The sequence below is a fragment of the Neopelma chrysocephalum genome, unplaced genomic scaffold (genome assembly GCF_003984885.1).
Source record: "Neopelma chrysocephalum unplaced genomic scaffold, ASM398488v2 Primary Assembly neopelma1_67, whole genome shotgun sequence".
Taxonomy (NCBI): Eukaryota; Metazoa; Chordata; class Aves; order Passeriformes; family Pipridae; genus Neopelma; species Neopelma chrysocephalum.
Window position 1 is genome coordinate 8253608 of NW_020897726.1, and position 23278 is coordinate 8276885.

At 39.7% G+C, this 23278-nt stretch overlaps 1 protein-coding gene across 2 annotated transcripts in view; it reads left to right on the forward strand.

Moving 5' to 3' along the window:
• The window catches only part of BZW2 (basic leucine zipper and W2 domains 2), a 54462-nt gene that overhangs the window by 2183 nt on the left and 29001 nt on the right, over positions 1-23278 (forward strand). For both annotated transcript variants that reach the window (XM_027684873.1, XM_027684872.1), the window contains exons 2-3: positions 16003-16067; positions 22472-22648. In XM_027684873.1, the coding sequence (XP_027540674.1) occupies positions 16010-16067; positions 22472-22648 (235 nt within the window). In that variant the 5' untranslated portion in view covers positions 16003-16009. The remainder of the gene's footprint in view (positions 1-16002; positions 16068-22471; positions 22649-23278) is intronic.

Below are 23278 nucleotides of genomic sequence, written 5' to 3' on the forward strand. Positions count from 1 at the left end.
ACCTCACTGTGACTGAGGATATTTTTTAGATTTAAAAAGATAAGTGTTCATAATAAAAATTCCTTATTTCCTCATCAGGTGATACATGTGATTTGTGAAAGCAGGGACCAGTGGGGACATTTTTCCCCAGTGGTTTGCTGGTTCTAGTGCTTGCAGGTGTGTTAGTGGGAACTTGTGATGGCTGTTGTTAACAGTGTATAGGTGATCCTAAATGTCTGACACTTTCTGCAATTGTTGAGAGCAACATTCATGCAAGAAAATAACAAGTATTTCTTTAATTAAGGAACATTTGTTTTTGGTGAATGTACAAAACAGTAAGCTTTTTCTTGGGTCAAGCTGGGGGAGGAGACTGTCCTGTGCCCTGGAGAGTACACCATGAAACGCTCAGTCTTTGGACACAGAAGAGAGGAAAATGAAATGCTCAACTGGTTTCACTGGTTTTAAGCTGTTTTCTCTGAAATGACCACTCGTGTCATTCACTTGTGTCTTGGAGGCTTGCTAGAATTATGGCTGTGTACTCTGCTGCTCTGTTAATGGTAGTAGGGGTCAAATATCCTATAGCCTCTTTCTGTGCCTGGGCCTGTCAGGATCAGAAACTTGGTCTGACTCACTACATTTTGTCTAGGGGAAAATAAAATAATAGGTCAAACAAGTACTCATATTTCTGTGACTTATTCTTCTAGCTTACATCTCACTGGTTCACTGCTAGGGATTTCCTCAACAAAAAGTGGTGTCTTTGTGTTTACTTTTATATTTGATAGCCTGTCGTAAGTTTTTTGAATTTAGGTAAATTGTGTGTATGCAGCATCCTGTGATTATAACTGTCATGATTGCTTGAAAGAGGACCCCTTTTTACTTGTTTTTGAACTTGGTACTTCATGGTTTCCTTTGATCCCCCAATCTCCAGTTCCTGTTTCGGGAGACAATGAGTCCTGTTCACCCTTGACATGCAGTCATGCCTTGACAGAGTTGTGTTATCCCTGCCATTGTCTTTTGTGAAGTTGAAGTCTTAGGACTATTTACTCATTCCTATGTAAAAGCCATTTCATATGGTTGCCAAATACGCTTTTGTGAAATGGTTCTGTTTCCTGCATGGCCTGGGCTATAGGAAATATCCTTCAAGTAGAGCTTAGCTTTGCAGACAGACCCCCACTGGGTTTTGGTCCTGCCGTCTCCAATCCTTATAATTATATCCTGGCCAAACTTAAGAGGATCTAATAGGATTATTCATTTAGATCAATTCAAGTTCATGCAAGTTCAAGGGTTTTTTATTGCTAGAAACATCCTCTGTTTTTAAATCTCAGATCTCACAAATAGCTATCTGTGGATAGGTTGCTTCTCCCCGCCCCACCCAGTTGATTGGCATTGTATAAAACTCTGACTTCCTTAAGTATTTTTATTTTATTTTAAGTGGGTTTTTTTCAGTTTTCATCTCGTTTTGGATCTCAGCACAGCCACTTGATCCTTGGTGTGATCTGTCAGCATTGCTCTGGCGTGTTTGTACCTGAAGGTAGACTATAAAAAGACCACGGAAGAATAACTGAAACTGGGGAGCACCAATGCATGTTGGAACACAACTGGTATAACCACAATAGCTATACACAAGGTATTCCCATAGCTAAGATGGATACTGAGACATGGATAGAGATTCTCATCTGCTACCCATTCCCTGTGGGACCTTGCACAAAGTTAGGTTTTCTTTACACTCTGCAAAATCCGAGTTATTGTTAGGTCAGATGGAGACGTTTTGTAGGAGATCACTTACAGTCACTGCAGACTCATAGTAGCAGACTAGCGAGATTATTGCTTTTAGTCAGCCTGTAAGAAGGATGGATTGCCTCTGGTGAGAATTAGGAGTAAGTACAAACAGGTCAGGCAAAGGAAATACTAGACACAGTCTGGGATGGAGAGGTTGGCTAGGGATACAGGAAGGAAGCGTCTCCTGTGATGTCCTAAGTCTCAAGGAGAGTTACACCCTTCTACAACTCCTTCAACTACCGCAGGCAGAGCAATTAAATGTGGCTTTGGGGTTGTACTTCTTTGTAGTAACCACTGTTTCATGTGTTTTCCTTAAATGTGTTTTCATGCAGAAAAAGAAGTCTAAGCGGTTCAACGGTTTGTAATTTGCAAGCTAAAGTAATCCTTTTTATTTTGGATTTTGTTTCCATAAATAAAATCCTCTAGTTCTCTAGAAATGTTTTTAAGAGGTAAGATTCATTCAGTGCATTCAAGTTAAACGTTAGTTGTTTTTCTTCTGATAAGACACAGGGTTGAAATCTCGGGAAAATACCACTGAACATTAGCAGATACAGGGCTTGTCATTTGTTTTCACTACCATTTCATTCCCTGAACAATAGAAAATTAGCAAAACAAAGTATGCTATTTGTTTTAAATGCTCAAGGAGTCAGCCCTCTAGAAAGAAGAGGGGATGGTGAGTTTCTTTACAAGCTACAATCTTCTCTGTATGCACCAATATTGATATGAGTTTGGTGTGAGTCTTTTTGCTGCACCTCTCCAAGGTCTGTTTTGTCAAGTCATTTCTGTCTTAGGTCTACTTTGATTACATTGTCTTAATGTGTGGTTTCCTGTGACTGAGACCTGAGGATCCCAAAACCGTCAGCCAGTGCTATTGGAGCCCAGTTTTGTGCTGTTGAATACCATATTCTGCCAAGATGTTTGTGGGTTTTTTCACCTGCATTTCATGTGAAAAGAGGCCCCAGTCAGCGTGTCCCTAGGGCCATGTGAATCTTTGGCTCTGCCCTTGAGATTTATCATCCTGCACATCAGTCTCAGCTCCCTGCACAGCATGTGGAAACACCTGCTTCTTCTGTGCTCAAGCACATGCTCAAGGTCTTTTGCCAGGTTTTGGGTTTGGCTGTCTTGTTTTGTGGAGCTTTATTGGAAGGCTTCTTGAATTAGAGAACGGAAAGCATACTCATAATTCTCTAGAGGAGTCAAGGGAAGGGCTTTTTTTTGTCAGTTTTATTCCTATTAAACTGTTTATTGGTGTATGCTGAAAAATGCCTTTTTCCAAATGTGCCCTGCCATCAGTATGTCAATTTATTTGCATTGCTGTTGTGCCTCCAAGATCCTTCATGATGATATTGGACTGGTTGTTTAGTGACCTACGGTGCAAAATCATCAAGACATTGGACTGTCACGTCTCTCCTGTGAGGAAGTTGGGTGATTCTTGAACGTTTATTTGTGAGCAGTGGTCCCCAGCTCCCTGAAGCCAAATGTGTCAAACCAAGGCATTTCATGGGTAGCCTGTTTGATGCTAGGATTAGTTTAGTAGTTTAGTGCCCTTCCTAAGTTGTATTTTGTTTCCTGGGTATAGGAAGGCCTGATTCTGTCCCCATTTTCCTTTGTCCTGTCAGTTTAAACAGTTGTTGACCTTTTCAGTGGGTATCAGCTCTGCAAAAGCAGTGTTATAGTATGAGGAGACATACCATAACAAAGAGCCCTCTGAAGCTGAGGGAGAGCAAAATGTTGGTGATGGGAACAAGAGCACGGTCCTCCTAGTGCCATGTTCTCCATTTATTATTTTCAATGTACTTTTTCATTATTTGTTTGTAATCCCAATATAAGTTACTGAATTCCTGTTGAAAAGTAGGCTATTACATTACTGAATAAACTACCTTAATTCATGTCCTTAACAATTGGTTAATAAAGGCCCATATCAACATATTCTTAATCTGAAATATCAACTTTATTTTTGAAGCATTGTCAAGGATAGCAAAAAAACCCCCACCTATTGCAAAGCCCCCAACTGAAAGTCATATTGATTATCTGCTCTCTTCTAGAATTAAGAAAAGATTAATTTAGGTTGGCACTTCAGCTACCTTTGCATTTGTATCCTCCATTAGCAAAGAACATATGACAGTTAAACTCTACAGAGAGTATCAAACTAGGAAGAGCAACATTTGAGGTGGGATGCAAACGTGTTGGTCTGCATGGTCTTCAGCAGTCAGTTCATTGACTTGGAGAGTTTGACTGTGTCCGTGATTGAACAGCTCTACGTTTTGGGATTTAGCATCAATTCGCTTTTTAAAATTAGATTTTTTTTTTCCTCATTTTATGATAGATGCAGTAGCTCTTAACAGTTTTTTGGTTGTTAAAGAGCTTCTGTTCCTTTTAAAAGGAGAGGCAGTGTACAACTGAAAGGTGTGTGCCCCTTTTTCACTGGAAGTTCATGTATTTTGTAAAATGTTTTTCTAGATCCACATTCAAGAGGCCAAGCTTGACTGGCATGTCCTTCTGAAGCCTCAGAGAGACCAGGCAAGCCTTTCATTGTGGTTTCTCAGTTCAGAAAAAAAAAATCCTTTAGCTGTCTCATTAGTAAACGTTTTAAATTCTTCATATCTTGCATTCTTATAGGAAGTGAGTTGTAGAACGCTAATGTAACTTTTATTGGTGTTCTTGCTGTCTTTTATGTAGATGTTTATGCATACACCTACAAATACACGTTCCATGGAACCTTTATTGAGTTATCTGCAGAAGTAGGTTGCTGATATTGGTCTTTTCAGTGCATGAACAGTGAAGCTGTAAACAAGGAAATAGATTTCCCTGTTAATAGTGTCAAATAGCATTGTGCCGAGCTGACATTGATATAGTCCAAACAACCACAAAGTGCACAAGTGCTTTCTCTGAAGGAAGCCAGGCTATTTGGCATAGTGATGTTTTATGCCCTTTAAAAAAGATACTAAACCTATTCCAGTTAGAAATCCGTAACTCCTGCAGTAATGTTGGCTTCAGAAACTGGGTTGGGTGTGGGTGGGTGGCTGTGGTCTTAACGCTGAGCCTATTCTCACAGCATATTTGGGATACTCTGGATTTTGAAACTTCCCAACCAACAATGAAAGTTCTGTGAATTGTTTCAGAAAGATAAACTAGCAGGCCTACTGAATAATATACCGATAGTAATTGCCCTATGGTTAATTTTGGGTGGGTAACTAAACTCTTAACTCTGCCTGAGATGTTTATAGGCATCACTGACTTTCACACAGATTGCCAGTCTGCAGGTGTGAAGTTTGATCTGGTTCAGATATCTAAAAAGTGCCTAAAGCTGAAGCTGTGAAGTTGTTCACCCATTTCACTCTAAGATGGGCAAGCAGAATATTTTAGACTAGCTATTTTCTGGAAATGTTTATGTTTCTCCTCGTGGAGAAAAGAGGCAAGGCTTGCAGGGTCAGACTGAGGTGTCTGTTGCCGTTCATTTTTAAAGTTACGTCAAATGCACCCCATTTTTGAGTTCTGACAGTTGGCTGTTTGTTTGAGAAAAGTGGATATGGGTTTTGGCTTAGCTGATTGCCTTGTGAAATCATGGACAGTGAAATAGGTAGTGATCCTCAAACCCAATAGTATCAAGTAAATTGCTGGGTTTTGCATTGAACTGAGCTGACTGACAGCTGTCCATGCTTCCATTACCAGTGTGTGGGCACAGTGTGCTGCAGTGTATCCAGCACTGCCAGCTGGTGGGATTTGCTGCCCCTGTGATGGAGTGGGGTAAAATATTATATACCTGCTCTGGTCTACATCTGGGTGAAACAGATGTCTCAATAACTTCTAGCTTCTTGTGATGTGATTATGCTGTTAGGAGATGACGGTAATACTGAAAAATAGATACAAATTATTGACACAACCAGCTAGTTACTCTATTTTTTTTCTAGCTCAAATCATTTGCATTGCTTCTTTATTTGACTTCCTTCCATGGCAATGTTTCTTAATTCTGAAATTTTGGCTACCTGTGTATATAAATTATTTTTGAGAATCGAGTTTTCATCTGATTGCAATTATTATCAAAATTGCTTATAACTTTTTGAGAAGCAAAACTATTGTGATGCATTCATAATAGCCATTGTTTGAAATGTTGTGTTTATAGATAGACTGTGAATTCTTTGGGTTTAGTTTGGTGGAATTAAAGTCTTCTGAGTCTGGATTACCAACAAAGACATATTCTCGGGTTTATGCATTTATATTTTCAGATAAGTGTTGCATTTAGTGTCAATTATGTCTAGATAAAGCGTGGAAAAAGATCAAGAACAGCGAAGTTGAACTGTTAAAATTGAGAGAAGATGTGGTGCTTTGAGCACTTCTGTGACTGTGTCTGTGCATGGTGTACCAAAATAAGGGAAACACGATTGCTTAGCATTTGAGTCTTTTGTTGCCAAACCAAGACTGATCTCCCAGTTCTGATATGTGAGTAGTATCTGAGTCCAATACTCTCTGATCAGCAAATTTTAGATATTCCACATGTGGAGGATGTGATGTTCAATATCTAATTTCCTTATCTGGAGATAGTTGATATTACATGGGATGTATGATTTAGCAGAGTAGTACAGATAATGCTGAAAACATAATACAGTTGTAAATGCATGTAACAAAGTAAAGCAATTGCAATACACAGTTCAATCATAATATCAATGTGGTTGCTATTATCGGTCTCTACGGTGCTCACTGGGCACAACGCTGGGCATTTGCAATCATTGGGAAGAAGTATTGGTGGGTTGAATCATAATATTCTGTACAGGCTGGCTCAAAACTTTTTGTTTTCATCACCGAAGATAACTAGTTTGAATGTTTTCTCTCATCTTAGAAGAAGCAATTTGAAGTCCTCCTACAAAACTAGTAGTACAACAAGCTGACCCAGGACAGTCCTCTTGGGATTTTTGTTTTACTTCTCTTCCTCACCTGACCTTACTCAGTTGCCACCCAGCTCTGAGTGCTGTTGCCATACTACCCAAGTGGAGTATGCTGTCATGGGCGAGTAATGCTTGCCTTGTGTGTTTGTGGATTTAAGAGTGCGCCTTCTTATGCCAAAGCTTGGCTTACTGGGAGAAATTTGCCTTTGGTCTAGAGTTTTGTCTCTGAAAGTGGCCTGCAGTATTGGGTAGATGTGAAGATAAAACAAAAAAATGGGGAGGGAGGAGAACGTGGTGGTATGAATTTCTACATTTCTTTCTTTCATGCTCTTGTCAAACCCACAGCAAAGTTCAAACTTCGAAGGTTTTATCATCCCTGTTCTTAATAGCCCTTGGTAGACTCTTCTTCCATGAATTAACATAAGAACTTCCAGGCCTCCACATAGAGGTGAAGAAGTGCCTTTCTGAAGTAAGCCTGAGAGCACCAGGTATGTGAGCTGCCAAACAGTGGGTAAGATAGCGAGTACCCTCTCTCTGTGTGCTCAGTCTGTAATAGTTATTTTTCTGAGTCACCTAAAAAATAGTTGATTGTGTAGGCACCAAATGCCATATACTGTTGGGTGGGCTTTGTTTCTTGTTTTTCCCAACACCTATTGGATATGAATCAGTATCTATTGCCATAGAATTCTCTTAGCTTGATCTGAGAGGAATTGTACCCATGACTACCTAGAAAATAACTGCAGGTTGAAGCAGTCTGAGCACTGACTGCTTTATTCTTCACTCCAGGAATTTGTTCACCAAAACTAATGTGTTCTGTCAAAATGTTCAACCTGCCCTGAGGAGGAAGAAGCAGCCGCAGGGAACATGGTATTGCTTTTGGGATACAGAGTGATACAAGTCAGTTATGAACTCCTTTTATGTCCGAGTGAATGCTGCTAACAGCATAATTGGTGTTAGCTGGTATGTTTGGAATACTTGACATAGTGCAAAGCATTGTGCCCTTTTTGCCATCTCTTCGTGCCAGAAAGATCAGAATTCAGATATCTGGAAGCTGATTCAATTTCCTGCAGGTAAAAAACTGTGCGTTACCTTGGTGAACTCCTTGCACCATGCTTTGAAGAAATAATTAGGGAGGTCTAAATTGAAACTTGCTTTAATGCTTACGGCAGTTGTTCTGTCAAAGCCAAGGCCTTCACCACTTGCAAGTGTGTAGGAGGTGCTGGCTATTAATACATCCCTCCTCCAATTACTGTATTTAGTTCATGAAATACTAAACTGTTAGCAACTGGGAGGCATTGCTTTCTGGAGAATGCAGAGATTGTATTTATTTATTCTTATTTTTTAAGCTTAGCCTTTGTAATTTTGAAGGCAGTTTTGGGTTTTCAGGTGCTGCAGTGCTGTGTCCTTCTGCTCTTCCTGCAGCGGCCTTTATTACTGAACTGTTTTGTATTGTCTTGTATCTGACAAAATTCACTGCTTGGAATGAAGCTTCTCTGGTAATTCTTTTAACATGTCTTCTTCCACATACTTGTGTATATTGGTTTATTGGAGACCTGGTTCAAGGGGACCCTATAAAGTAACTCCATTAATGATTTTTTGCAAATGTACTGTGAACAGTGGCTGCTACAGTTTCTTTATCAGACATTAATGAAGGCTTGAGCTAAGTTGCAGCAGTACCTTTATAAAAATGTTTTTGCAGAATTTCAGCTATACTATTTTTCCTATGGTGAAATCATCTCTACTGCAATTGCTGAGACAATAATTCTTTTCAGGATAAACAGGGCATCCAGTGTCCCTCTGACTTCAAGAATCCTGTTCTAACATTTACACAGTCCATCAAAAGTGGTATCTCGTATAAGGAAAAACCTTGTTAGCTTTGGAAGAGTATTGTCTTCCTCTTGTTTTCTCAGTTCACCTGACCCGGATCTCTGCCAATCCTTTTTATCTCCTTCTTTTTCTAAGAGGTTTTCCCATTGCCAAGGCATGCAAGCTTGGAGTTGGATGACTAGCCATCACCTTAAAATGAATGTTAATTGGATATGAATTGATCTGTAGCAATACCCCATCTCCATTATCTCAACCTACTCCAGTTAAGAGCACAGCGCCTAAGAGAGCTCTCAGCAGTGAGAAAAGCTCCTACTAATACCTTGTCCTTGAAGAATTACATCTAATTCCTCCTCTTCAGTTGCTGAAAGAAACCTTGTTACTGAAAGACAACATTATGCGTGTCAGCCTGAGTGTGTGATTATTTTCTTGACTTGTATTTCTACCTGTCAGTTGTTAAGATTTTTTTTCTCTGTTTTTTTTTCTTTCTCTGACTTTGCCATGACTAACGCATTTTTCATATGGTTGCTGGTTACAACACAGAGAAGTCCTTTGTCTCGGTGCTTCAGTTTACAGTTCTCTTGACATTGTGAAGTGCATCTGGAGTGCTTCAGGAGTCTTATTCATCTGAGCCACTTCTGTAGAAATTTTTGGTTAATGACATAAAAAGTACCCAATCTCCTGAAATAGGTGCAGTGAGGTGAATCTCTAATGCAGTGTGTGATTGTACATTCATTGATGGCAGTGGGAAGTGGGTTTTTTTTGACTGTTTTTCAAGAAACATCTTCCTACGCATCCCAGTTTAGCAGTTAGGTGATGTGATATATGGTGCAAACTTTGGTGAGTCTGTCTTCTCATTTTTTTCTCGGCTTAGAATCGTGGAAAAGACCTGTAAGATCATGGAGTCCAGCCATTAACCCAGCACAGCCATGACCATCACTAAACCACATCCTTAAGTGCCACATGTACACCTTTCAAATACCTCCAGGGATGGTGACTCCACCACTTCCCTGGGCAGCCTATTCCAATGCTTCACAACCCTTTCAGTGAAGAAATTTTTCCTAATATTCAATTTAAACCTCCCCTGGCACAACTTAAGTCTATTTCCTCGTCCTGCCACTTATTACTCGGAAGGAGAGACCAGGCCCTGCCTTGCTACAACCTACCAGGGTAGCTGCAAGGAGCAGTAAGGTCTTCCCTCAGCCTCCTTTTCTTCAAGATAACTACTCCCGGGCTGCCTGCACAATTCTTGACCGGAGAATCTTGCATGAGCACAGGTTTTTATTTTTTATTTAATGCGTAGTAAGTTTCATTCTCTTTAGGTATTTGTTTGTACTTCTGCAGAATGAAACCAATTCCACTTGTTTCATGTCTTTGTTTTCTCTCTCCCACTAGGCATACTAATAAAGGACTAGTACTTTTATTGCAGTAGATACTTTTTACTGTGGACAACCACTGTTATGTGATGAAAAAATATACATTTAAAAAAAAATTAAGTGCCTTGAATGCTTCTGGAAGGCTCATTGGGGAAAGACAGGGCATTCAGTGTGTGTTGAAAACCTGCTACAACACTGTCTTAAGATTATGTACATGATAGCCACTGGTGACTAGGGCATGCTTACAAGTATGCAATCAAAGGTATTTTCAGCAGTAAATATGTGGATTAGCAATATGCTTATTTCGTGTAAATATTAAAACACAAGGTTGCTTGTATTTACCCTGCACATCCTTACATGACTGCTTAATCCCTGCATGTTGCTGTTGAGGCCGTTTGTGCAATAAAATCAGTGAGGGGATTTTAATGTGGTGAGAGCCTGGCTCTGGCTTTACTGTGCCTGGTGAATGGCACCTTAGGAATAAAGACTTCATAAACATTGTAACTGGGGGCAAAACAGCAAGATAAACCTTGTGGCTGCCAGTGTTGCCCTTCCTGGTGATTTGTGCCATGGTTGAAGTTACGGACCTCCAGCTTATCAGTGACTTCTTAAAAAAACCCCTATGTTTTAGGAACAGGGGGCAAGAGTCAGAAAATACTGATGAAATGGCACAAGTCAACCTGCGTAGAGAAAACCTGGTGTGTCTCACTAAGTATAGGTGCTTGGTCTTGCCATCTCCACAGATGTGCAATGAAGGAGAGGAGAGGTAGCTTCTTAACACCGCTCTGGTCCTGTTCTGAGCACTTGGGATCCTGGGAAACAGAAAATAGAGCTGCTTATTTTCTTATTTTTCAACAGTATCAAAGTGAGCTTTTAGCAGGAGATAGGGAATATTGGAACTACTCTTCACGTTGTGGGCTAGCCATTGTACTGCCTTGAATATGGAAATAAAGCACTTTTCCTTCACACTAACTAATCTTGGGAAATGTCGGGAGCTGAGGTGGATTTCAGAGCTTTATGAGGGTGCAAAAACTGTATTAAAGCAGAAGATGCTTCACAGCTGTCTCAGCAGTGAACACTGCAGCAACCAGGTAGGCTACGTGACCAATGTGCAGTGGGATCACTTGCTGCACCCGGGTGTTGGGAAGTGCTTGAGGAAAAGGAGGACTGTAAGAGTCCCCAGAGGGACTCAGTGTCCCAGTGGAAAGTGGGAAGCCTGATGAGGATTTGGCGAGAACTGGTGGCTGCATTGCTTCTACTCTGTCTTGTCATCCCCTCACATCGCTTTGTTCCTCTGTGCTGGTAATGATTTAAATGGTTTCCACCTACGGATTTTGTTAGCTCATAATCTAGCTGCCTGCTGCCTTTCCAGAGAGCAGAGACAGCTGCTGGCTGTGTGCTGACATGTTTCCTCTCCAGCAGAAGTGCAAGGGCAGCTCTTCCTCCATGCTGCTCAAGTTTGGTCATTTGCTCTTAATGTAACTTCTTGCCTTGCTGCTGGAAGAAGAGGAAAACCCTCTTTACCCTGGGAGTGGAACTGTGAGAGGATGAAAATGCCCAGTAACATTGGTGGATGAAAAAGACCCAATAAAGCCTTTTAAAGTCCTTTTTAAAGTCCAGTAAAGTCCTGGATAGTCTTTGGAGAAAAAAAAAGATTGCCCTTGATTTGTGGGTTAGGGTGTTTCCTTCATAGCAACTCTCCCCATCTATGCTTCTATTTTATTTGACTTTGTGATGAGTGCCCCTGTCTTACATGATATCTCAACAAGGGAAGGAGATGGAAATAATTCCTGCCAAGCATCTGTTCCTGTGAAAGCTGGTGGTGCTGTGTTGGTGGTACTCTGGCAGCTCTCTCTATCGCCCTGTCAGTCAAATGCCATTGGTGCCAGTCCCCACAGCAGCAGCGTCCTGTGGAGCAATGCTGCCGAAGCCACCCCTCCGCTGGGTCGCCCGAAGGGTCACTGCTTGCCCCCATGGGCTGTTTTTAGTGCTCTGTGTACATGAAGCCATAAAATCTTAGTAAGGAGTTTAATAATAAACTGTTGTTCTTATGTTGTCTGGGATTGATTTCCCTCTCTCCGTACCTAGGGCAGTGGAGTTTCACAGCTGTGAAACAGTTGTTCCTGAATTCATCTAAGCATGTTCATGTTTGAAGAATCTCAAGTGATTCTGAGATTTTGGTTAAAGGAAGCATAAAATGATGCTTAGAAAAATCATGTTGCTTTGAATAAAGGTTTTCAGTATTTTTTTTTCTTCAATTTGTGCAACATGTTTCCAAGAACAAATGCTTCTAGTATTTTAGTGTTGTAGAAACTTCAGCCTTACCAAGGTTTTAAATAATTCAGGAGTTAATCATCATAAGAATTTCCCTGTGGTATGGATAAAAGACAGCATTTTTCTAACTTGTTAAGCAAGTTCATACTTGCTGAAGTTCTAAAGTAACTTCTACAATCTGTTGCGGGTTTTTAAAATTAATGTTATTAATTAATCCTGGATTTATTAATTAAAACTGTTACAATTTTTATTAATTGTGTGAGAAGGATTGGTTGATTAAAGCAGCTACTGTATAATAAATGTCTACTTGTCTACAACTGTAGATGTCCTTCGGTTTTATTTTAACTGTTTAGGGTCTTTAGCATGTAAGTGAGGAGCAGCAATAGAGAAAGCTGAGCCTGTGGACTTCAAGCAGTTTCAGGAGAATGTACCAGCTCACCAACTTATGTATTTTTAAAGTATGAATCTGTTTTATACAAACCTGTTAACAAGAGTGGGAGTGGAATTTGAGACACTTTTAAGTCATGCATTTTTTATTTTCTGATGAATTTTGTAGCTGCAAGTTAGCAATTAGCAGGCTTAGACATTTGTGGTTTGTGTGAAAAATGAGCCATTTTCCACAGTCCACACTGGAGTATGTTGCCTGGTTCTGTACTGCTCTCTGACATCTGCTTGAGTATCAAGCAGTAAATCGAGAGTAAAGCTTCCATTGCTGAGCCTCTCCCATGTTCTGTAGAAGAGTGGAGTCTGTGAAAGGAGTGAGCTCTCATTTTCACACGCTCATTTTCCTGCTGACAATTCATATGAGTCCTGGAGGATGTTGGGCTGCAAGATCCAAGTTTAACTAGTGGTTTGGGTTTTCTTTTGGAGGATATTTCCTTCCTACCTCTATCTGTCCTTAAGTTCTTTATTCTGTAACCATTATAATTTTTCTAGCTGCCATTTCAAAATTTGCTATTGGCTTTAGCCTGCCCAGATGCTGTACCTTTCAGAAAGGAGAATATGTGTAATAGTTCAAGGCCTTGTGATTTCAAGGTTTTACAGCAACAAGACACCTGGCTGCACTCTGATGCAATCAAATGTGCTGTGCAAGTTTATATGCTGCCACCCTGAATTTACAATCTTCAGCCATTACTTTTGTCCTGTTGTTGGTGTGCTCTTGATTTAAAAAAAAAAGTAAAAAAAAAATCCAGGCATCTGTTGTGGTAGCAACAGCACTTTAAAATCTCGTTTGCAGGAGCTGCTGCTATTTGTATTATAGATACATCCTGGGCTGTCATATAGATCACTGGGTTGGTTTTGCACAGCCTCATGCTGCCGTTTCTTGATGAAAGATCTTGGGCCGGTGCTTGAGGCAGTGCCTTATAAAGCCAGACCCTCACTGTAGCAGATTAGAGCACAGTGCATGTAAAGCTAAATATAGAAGAAGGCATATCCTGTCTTCCTAGTAATTAACTATTAAAGAGTCTCTTCTGTTGTACCAAACCTCTAGTCATTAAATCTGCCACAAGTGGTGAGTTTTACTTTAACAACTTCTTTTTTTTAAATCTTGTTCCCATCTGTCTTAAAGGGCATACCTTATATTCCGAGGGAACAGTCGTGTTTGATAGTCATGCTTCAGGTGTATGCAACTCTTGCAGTTTAAAAATACACTGCATCAAAGGGAAGGAGAAGACTGGTGCTAAAAATTTAGCATATGCATTTCTGCCTTTTATAGAAACTGGGAAACTGTACCAATATGGCTGCGTTGAAGGCTTTTGTATGTTCATTAAGGAAATGGGCACTGTGAATCCCAGCCTGATGGCATGTTTGTGCTCGGGAAGATCTGTGACAAGCAGATTAATTCTTACCTGCTGCGTTGCTTGCTTGACACTTTCTTTCCAAACCTCGTGGGCTCCTGCCATCTCTTGGGCGTTTTCAGACCCAGAACAAGGCATAAGATGTCCAGGCCAAATCAGAAATGCCTGGGTGAATGTTATAGATCAGTCTCTTTACAAATAACTGAAGGTCAGAAAGACAAACCAGACAAGTATGTCAAATCTAGCCTGTCACTGGCTAAAGGCTGGGCTATCGCTTATCCCTATAGACTGCTGGATTATCTGCCTAATTAACTTGTAAAGCACCTCCTGTTCTCTGCCGCTGAGACAGCTGAGGAGGGGAAAGAGCCTTTTGGGCTCTACTGTGAAGGAAGGCTTGGGTCCTACAGCACTTTAAAAGATCCCGTGATGTCATGGTCTGCCATGTTTAACTCTCTTTGCAGATCAGCAAATCATTTTTTCCAGAAGGCCATTTAGTGTTGCAGTTGTTTTGAAATGCTCCTTGGTCTGTTAAAATTCCAACTTTTAAACCTCAGCGATAAATGTGAACTTCTCAGTTTAACTACTTGTTATATCTTTGTGTTTTTGTGACTTGCAGGAGGCAAACCCAGTCTTGACTCTGAACTTTACTCGCTATTTCCCGTGCATGTGGGCAGTTTTTGACTGTGGATAAGTGATAAACCTACACTAGAAAGCAGTAGTTTGCCAGGTTAACAATTTGAAATGCTGCAGAAGTGACCACCTAGGGATGCTGCAACTAGAAAGGGAAGTCTGGCAAATAGTAACACGTTGCATAGCTGAAGTATTGTTAACAGAGTTATATGAACTTTCAGGGATAGAAAGAGCATTACTTGGATAGTAACATGTGATTGATGGAGTCTTTCTAGCCATGGAGCTTGAATTTCTTTTCATTCATAGTAGGAAGAAATATTGGAAATGTGTGTACTTTTAAACTAGACCTGCAGAGTCTACAATGAAGAAATAGAAATAATACAGATTTTTTAAGAACTGAAGTTATTAGAAGAACATGCTCAAAGTCTTGCATGGGAAGGCTTAATTCTGGATGAGCAAATCATACATACCAGTGTCCCAATGACCTTCAGAGTGTGAAATAGGTGGCCTCTGAGTCTCAGGGCTGGCACTTGCTGTTGGCAGGACAGGGGGATGACCTGTAATGATTTCTGCATGCAGCAAAGCTACCTTGTATTTGCTGCTGTTTGCATTCAGCTGTCGGTTTAGCTGCTCTTTGTGGAAACTGTGTCTGTGTGAATAAACTGATTATATCCAAAGATGAAAAATAGTTTTGTTTTCTTTAGATAAAATGGCATTAATATATCAGCACTTCCCAGATTTTTTGACATTGTGTGTCGAGATTCGCCGTTAAGGTCTGAAGTTGTACAAGCCCAATATGTTTTACTGTTACATGATGTGCCATGTAGGTCCTTAACTGTATATTTATGTACAAAGTTGATGGGGCAAGGGATTTGTTTGTCTTTTATTATTTCTACAAAACCCACCTGCTTTTAAGAACTAAATGTTATTAAGAATTTTATTGGGATTTGATGGTTAAAACATTGTAATTATGGTTAGACCACAAAGTCACATCTTTAGCAGGACAGTTTGTAGCCCTGGGATTGATCTGCCTGCTGAACATTCCAGAGGGTGAGACCTGTGCCATGATGAGCCCCACCAGGATGGTTCTCAGACTTTTGCCTCAGTGGCTTCTGTGCCCACAGCATCCCCATGAGCTGGGTGGGCAGTGGTGCTGTACCCCTGCCGCAGGAGTAAGGGCAGTGGCTCCTTCCTGTCCAGGTTTGAACCTTCAGGGTTTTTTACAGAGATGTCAAGAGCCAGGTTTTGGCAGAAGCACATCTTGTCAAAGTCATTCTTGGATTTTAGTGCTCTTCATCTTTAAGATAATGTGAATTACTCTTTGAATATGCATCAGGAACTCTCTTGCCCTTTCACATGTTGGGATTTTACTACAATGAGTGTTTATTTTGCCTTTAGATTAAACTATTGTCTGTAAATGCCAGAGTAAAAATATTTTTCCTTTTTTTCTTTCTCCAGAAATTTTATGAATAAGAATCAGAAGCCAGTGCTAACAGGCCAGCGGTTCAAAACTAGGAAGAGGGGTAGGTTGCATTACATTTCTTACTTTATTTTCCTGTTTGTTAAAATGACTACAAACAGGGCAGGTGGAATAGTTTAAAGTTCAATAACGTTAAAGTTTTTCTCCCCTTCTTTTCAGTCATGTCAAGATTGCAGATGTTATGTTTAACTAAGCTCTATGAATTTTATTATTTTCACTATATATCTTAGGACTTTATTTAAAATTTGTGTTTCTTAGCTATGAAGTCTTGTGGAAGCCTCAGTTAAAAATGGAATTCTGAGTTTACAATATATCTACAGATAAGGATGAAAATTTATTAGATATTTGTTTTGCATTTTTCTTAATTTTTTTTTCAAGTAAGAAAGCAAAATATGAGCTTTTATTTAAAGACTGTGTAAAGAAAATTATCTGACTTTTTGGGGTTTGATTTTTGGTTTTTATTTCTTTGACTCAAATCAATGCTATGTCTATGAATGAACCTTTCATATCTAGAAAGGAATTCTCTCACCTTCCTTCTCCATGAGATGGTCAGATCCTCTCATTGGCCCTACTTTCTGTAACAACAGAGGTCAGAAAGCTCCTTTTTCAGAAATATTTCCTTCTGCTGTGTTAGTGTAGTCTTTTTTTATCGTTAAAATAAAGCAATTACCATTGTGTGAGTCCCATTTTTACCCACTGTGATACTGATTTTCTGTAAACATGACCAACACTCTTTCCTTATGTACAATAAGCATCAATTTTTTAAAAAAACTATATGGTGCTAATTATACTGGTTTTCCAGGTATTCTGTGCAGTGGGTGTCGTCCTAACATGTTTGGTGATACTATACTCAGTTCATTTGTCATGTTTTAGGTGGCTGAGATTAATGCCCAACAGTTTGAGACAGAAAGCAAAAATATGTGTAATAAATTGATCTATCTTCCCCCCACCAAAAAAAGTCTAGTTTATGAAAAGAAAGCTCAGATTTTTTACTGGTGTAATAGCAGATTATTACAGCAGACACAGGTGAAGATCCTGTCTGTCATGAAACAGACCTTTTCCGTCTTGACTTCCCTGTTTCTAATCAAAAGCTAACACCTGGTCTTAATCTCTTGTGACAGAAAATGTAAATAAGAGCATTTTTCTTAGTGTGGTTGAGTGAAACAAAAAGAGTTGGTAACCTTTCTTAGAAAATTGCAAATTCTGTCACGAGTCTGAAGAGCTGAATGAGCGAGTACTGTGAGATCTAGGATGATCACGAAGCTTAGAAGAGAATTGCAAAATAATTTGATGTCAGTCATGATAAACAGCAGTACCAGCTTTGTCATCTTTACTTCCTTGCACCCAGCACTTCTTCAGTTTGTTTGACTGATGAAGTATCTTAAATGGAAAGTGTATTTTTTATGATGCATGTACCACGTTTGTAAGTATAACTCATTAAAAAAGAAACCAGTGTTGTTTGTAATTGAATGTCATGATGTTCCAGTAATTAGTGGGATTAACTTTCCATCAGCATGGTGCAGAGCATTATTCCATAGGAGCTGTACACTGTGTTAACTAGCAACCACATAGACATAGCTGGAGGAGTGGAATTAACAATCCCTAAAAAATACATCTGTCAGATTCACCAGTGAAAGCAATGAGACATGCACACTTCTGAATTGATGCCATGTATTTTTCAGAGTAGGTCAGTCAGTTGTGGAACATGTTATTTGATAAAATTGTCTCAGAAAATGTTCTCTTTCTCATGAAGACTTTCAGCCCGTGTTTTGCACTGTGGCATAATGGGTCCTAATACAGATTTGGTCTTTGACTCCTGTTTAATACAAGCAGTAATTAGAATAAATAAAGAGATCTGATTTGTATTTCAGTGCCTATCTCTTGGATTGCTATTACAGTGATTGGGAGTGGCACTAGATAACTTGTTGACTACATGGAAGAAGGAAGAGACATGGTGCGGGGTCTGAAAGATTGGGGGGTGGGATTTTGGTTAGTTTTTTTTCAGAGAGGTTACTTAAATGGAATTATGGATATTAAATAGCTTTAATATAGAAATTTTAATATACAAACATTTCTTTTTGTGCTCTAAGCATAAAATCTCTTCTTCAAACACTGTGGGATCCTGGTTGCCTTAATATTTGAATATCCTGCTTAGAAAATTGTAGATACTTGTTTCTTTCTAGAAGCAGAGGGCTTGAAGAAGAGAAATGGTTTCCAAGTATGTTTATTCCCCTCTGTTTGCATATACTTTTTGTATCACAGCAGTGTCACAGACTGTTATGTCTTGGACTTAGACTAGAAGATAGATTAGACCTTTTTTGATGACTTTGAGTATATCAGGGGGTCCCGAAATGTCACCCGGGTAGGACAGAGTGCAGTAGCTGTGGTTTGACCATGACATTTCAGTTGTCAGAGACTGTTCTGTTGTGTGTAACAGGCAGGCAGGTAGCAGGGTCTGAAGTACACAAATGCTGTGGGCAGTATGCTGGTTGAGAGACGACTGCGTGTTTTTACCAGTTGACTTGTGTCCCATGATACTCCTTTTTCCCTTCTGCAGCTCCCTGGAGCACTGCCATATAGGGAGACAGTGAGGTGTGACACTGCAGTCAGGCATCTAATAAAATTAATTGCCTATATGAACTCTTATCACTGGTCAGCTAGCTGCAACTAATCTCTGATTGTGAACAACTTCTGAGCTTTTAGAGAGCAAAAGAGGAAGAATACAATGTTTTTTCCTTTAAAGTTTGAAAGTGTCTAAAACGTTTTTGAGAGAGGACCTTGAAGGAGGAGCTTGTAAATCCCACTCTTTCCACTTCTATTGGTTGACCAAATAAAAGGAATAAGCCTTGCCTCCAGCATATGTAGTGGCAGACATGAAAATTGTTTAAAAAAGATTTGAAGGAAGAATGATGTTGTTAAAGGAAGAACCTTGCAAGGGAGGGAGGCATCTTGCAGTTCCATATCAAGGTTTTAGCGATTTAGGCAAAGAAAGTAGTTTTGTTAGTTTTCAGTATAGTTTCTGTACTTGTTGAATACTGCTGTTTTGGTGACGATCAGCAGTAGTTGGCATCTGGGCAGTACTTGTGTTTATGGAACAGATACATGGGATGCAGACTGCATTGACTGCATGCATGCGTGCAGAGTAATGTCTTTGTGGGTTGTGAAATGGAAGAGCAAGAAATAGGAGTAGCAAAAATGCCAGTAGGTAGAAAGGAAAATTTATGTATTCAGGCAGTTGACAAATATGTGAAAGACAAAAAACTTCACAAAGCATTAACAGGAACAAACAGTGCACGTTGTTTGAAGTAAGCTGACAGGCAATACCTGATAGCTAAGTTTATTCCTATGGTACAGATAACATAGGATTGATATATGCTAAAAAAATGGCGCAAAATAAGCTAAGCAAAATCATGCATAACACTTTCAGAAAGAAAATTATCTAGTAAAAAGTCAATATTAACACCTTTACATTAAGATGAAGTAAGAAGAGGGTCCAAACAAGGCATCTTTTTTTTCCCCACAGAAATACAGTTGTGGACCTTATGTGAGTAGTTAAAATTCATTCTTAAGGAGAGGGGTATAAATGTACTTTGTGATTTTCTTAGAAGCAAAAGAAAGGATATAAGGATCTGGGAACATGATGAAAATGAAAAGCTTTGTATAGCACTGCGTCATTGGATATTGTGTGCATCACATCTGCAAGCTACACCTGCCTCTGCTAGCCTGTGATTGGAGCTGTGCTTGTTTAGTAATTGTGCTTTTGGCAGCTCAACATACTGTCACCCCTTCTTGATGATGGCTTCTTACTCACCCTCTTGTACTACATCAGCATATTCCTCTTCAGTACATTAGCTTGGTAGGAAAATGTTTCAGTAAAATTATAAATAATTTTTCATGCAATGAGTTCTCCTCCTGTGTAAAATTTTTAGATTGTGATAGATAAGAAAATAGTAGGGTACTACAGATGAGAGGAGGACTTCTGGGGCAGGAGAAGAATATTTAAAAGAGTTAAGAAGTATTAATCATGGTGTTTGTATTTGTACTGAGCATTGTGTACCTATGATACCAAGCATATAACACCTTTCAGTTTAAATATGAACATTAAATTTTTAGACAAAATACATTTGAAAAAGTAAAACAGGATTATTTTTTTAACTTGTCTCTTAAGAGTGAACTGTATTCTTGTTGGTTGATGTATCATTGAGCTTTTTTTTTTTTACCTTGGAAGTAATACATCCTTATTTGATAATCCAGAAGAGAATAATTACACTCAAATACTTGTTTAAGGGTGGAACTGTGTTTCTTCTGAGCAAATAAAACTGCCTGAAGTACACATACTGGAGTACTTCAGTAAAAAACTGATTTGTTTGTGGGTTGGTTGCTTGCTTTGTTCTTTGTTTTGGGTTGTTTTTTGTACTTCAAGTTGGAAGAGAGCTGCAATTGAGTGTTTTGTACTGGATCTGATTGTTCATATGGGATTGCAGTAGTATGCTTCTCTGTAGGCATTTCCCCAGAGCAAAGGCACATTCTTCCATTTTCCCCCTCAACCCTCTCCAGATTGTCTACCACGAGCATGCCCTGCAGATATGAGAGGTGGTTGTTCTAATGGCAGACTCCAGATTTTCATCATAGCTGAAGTCGAGGTAACACAGCTGAGAGCCAGAATGTCTCCAAGGTCTGGTGTGAAGTAAGAGCCTGGGAAGAAGTCATTTGCACTCCAGAGAAGAGGCATATTAAGTAGTGTATTGGATTATGAGAGTGTGGTAGGGGAGAATCTCGGCTGGCACTGTGGTTGTGTGCATCACTTCAGGATAAGCTGGGTTAGGAGCAGATGGTTTCATGAGCATATATATGGGTGTCCATGGAGTTGAGTAATCCTCAGCTTTGATCTGAGGATGTCAGATTTTAGAGGATGGGGAAGCAGACCACAGGGAGATGGGAAGTAGACTTAGTAAGTCACTAGAAGCTAGGCATAGCAGGGGATTTCTGGAAAATAAAGGGACACTACAGTTTTCCAGTGGTTCATGCTTGACAGGCAGCCTTTGAACCGCAGTTGGCTGTGTGCTGCCAGGCTCCTTGGAAGGACAGGTTGACTAGTCACCTGAGCATCCCAGTGGCCTGGGACACTTGCGTGGAAGGGACTGCTTTGTGCCTTCCGGGTATGATTGTTATGGAGGAAGGAGATGCACTGAAAGTGGTGGAGAATGTGCAAGTGACGTACTGAAGACGGTAGAATGAGCACACCCCAAGTACGTGCAGGGGAACAAGGAGAGAGAAAGTCTTTTGTGTGTTAGAAATAAAAAAATTAATTAAAGTAGGAATTGTGTGGAAAATAGTTATTACCATAAGACTACTGTTGCAGGAGGGAAGAGATTGGGGAAGAAAGGCTATTAGAAAGCAAGGTCTCTTAACCAATCCTCATTTATCTTAGTAAGTAAAAATCTCTGGATTGAATCTCTGGACATAATATTTGCAGGTTTTTCAAGAACTTGTATCAATATTTGTGTCAGCAGGTGATAACAAACCTGGGTTTTGAGTGCACAGAACAGTTTGTGGTTCTGTTTCTGAAGTTCAGTTATTTTGACAGTAACAGGCATTTCATATGTGCCCTTATATAAAGCCAGGGCCTGCTTTCTTAAGAAGCTTCAAGTGGTAAGCTGTTAACAGCCTGCAGAAAAGGGAACAGGAGGTGTGGGTAAGTCTACGTAGATTTATCTGGAAGTTGCAGTTACGTCTGTTGTGACTAATGACACTGACATACAGGGCATTGTCTGTACCTTAATAGAGTGCAACAAGGGACAGCTGTAGAAAATGCAATGTGAGCTCTGTGTTTCTGCGTTCCTAGTGCTGCTTAGATCTGTGAGTATGAAAGATAAATTCTTGGTTACACTGTGTTGCCTGGTCCTAAATGTTTATGCAAAAACTAGTTTTATTAATACCTTGGTCTCTTTTCCTGAAGACTTGTCTTTTTGAAAACATTTTAGCTGTATGACCATACTTATTTAAAGAAAAATAACAAGAAATGAAAAATGGAGTGTTCCTACAGTGACATTAATGTACGCATAGCTGACATTCCCTTCACTCTGCTCTCAGATTTAGCAATGCACAGTGATACACACATGTGATAATACCTCCAAGAAGAGAAGTAAGAGTATGAAGTTTGAAAACAATTTCAGTAGTTGCTTTTCCTTTTCTTTATTTATTTATTGTGATATGTTTGTGTGTGTTTTGATGTTAGGAGATGAGGAAGAGAGGGAAGCAAGAGTAAACACTGGAGAATTTCCAGAGGCAGTACAAGCCAAACAAAGAAACTTTTGTTGTGTTGACCAGAATGAGAAGAATATATTTAGGTGCTGTGGTCATTTCAGTTGCTGGCTGATACAGAATTTTAACAGACAGTTTAAAAAATGGTTCTCTCCTTTTCTTTCTCTCTTATCTCTGTTTCAGATGAAAAGGAGAAATTTGAACCCACAGTCTTCAGGGATACAATTGTCCAAGGCCTCAATGAAGCTGGGAATGACCTGGAGGCTATAGCCAAGTTTCTGGATGCAGCAGGCTCACGGCTTGATTATCGCCGCTATGCTGACACACTCTTTGATATTTTGGTAGCTGGCAGCATGTTAGGTAACCTGCAGAATATCTGACAGAGAATTTTGATGATCAGCCTTGCTTGCTTCTTTTAAGATTCTGTCTTCCTCTACAGTGGAAATTATAACCTGTATTACAATTTCACTTATCTAGACACTGCTTGCACTTCGTATCATAGCACTCTTTGTTGTTTGTCATGCAGTAACACCTCAGCACTTGATGGATACTGCTCTGAGAAGCCTTCAGTCTGAGCTAAACCAGCATATAATTGCAAGAATGAAAATGAGAGATACACTAACTAGGGGAAACAGAGGGACTTATTAGCATAAAAAGGCTAATACAGCACTCCAGCTGTTGCAAATCTTCCTTTGTAGATGTTGCAACAAAGGCTAGCTGAGAGGAGAAGTGAAGGATAATGAGGAGTGCTTTATGGATGTTCATGGGACATTTCTCCCAGGTATCAGTGGCAGCTTTGGCAAAAACATGCCTTTCACCTTCCTCTGTATTTTTAGTAAGTTAGCTCCTTTTACTGGTCATGTTGGTTTGATTCCTGCTTCCTGGTCTTTGGTATGCAAGAAGAAAAGATGTTTTTGTAAGATTTGAGGTAATGCAAGAAACAAAAGCTAGTGGAAATACCTAGGTAAAAAACTCTCAACAAAATAAGCT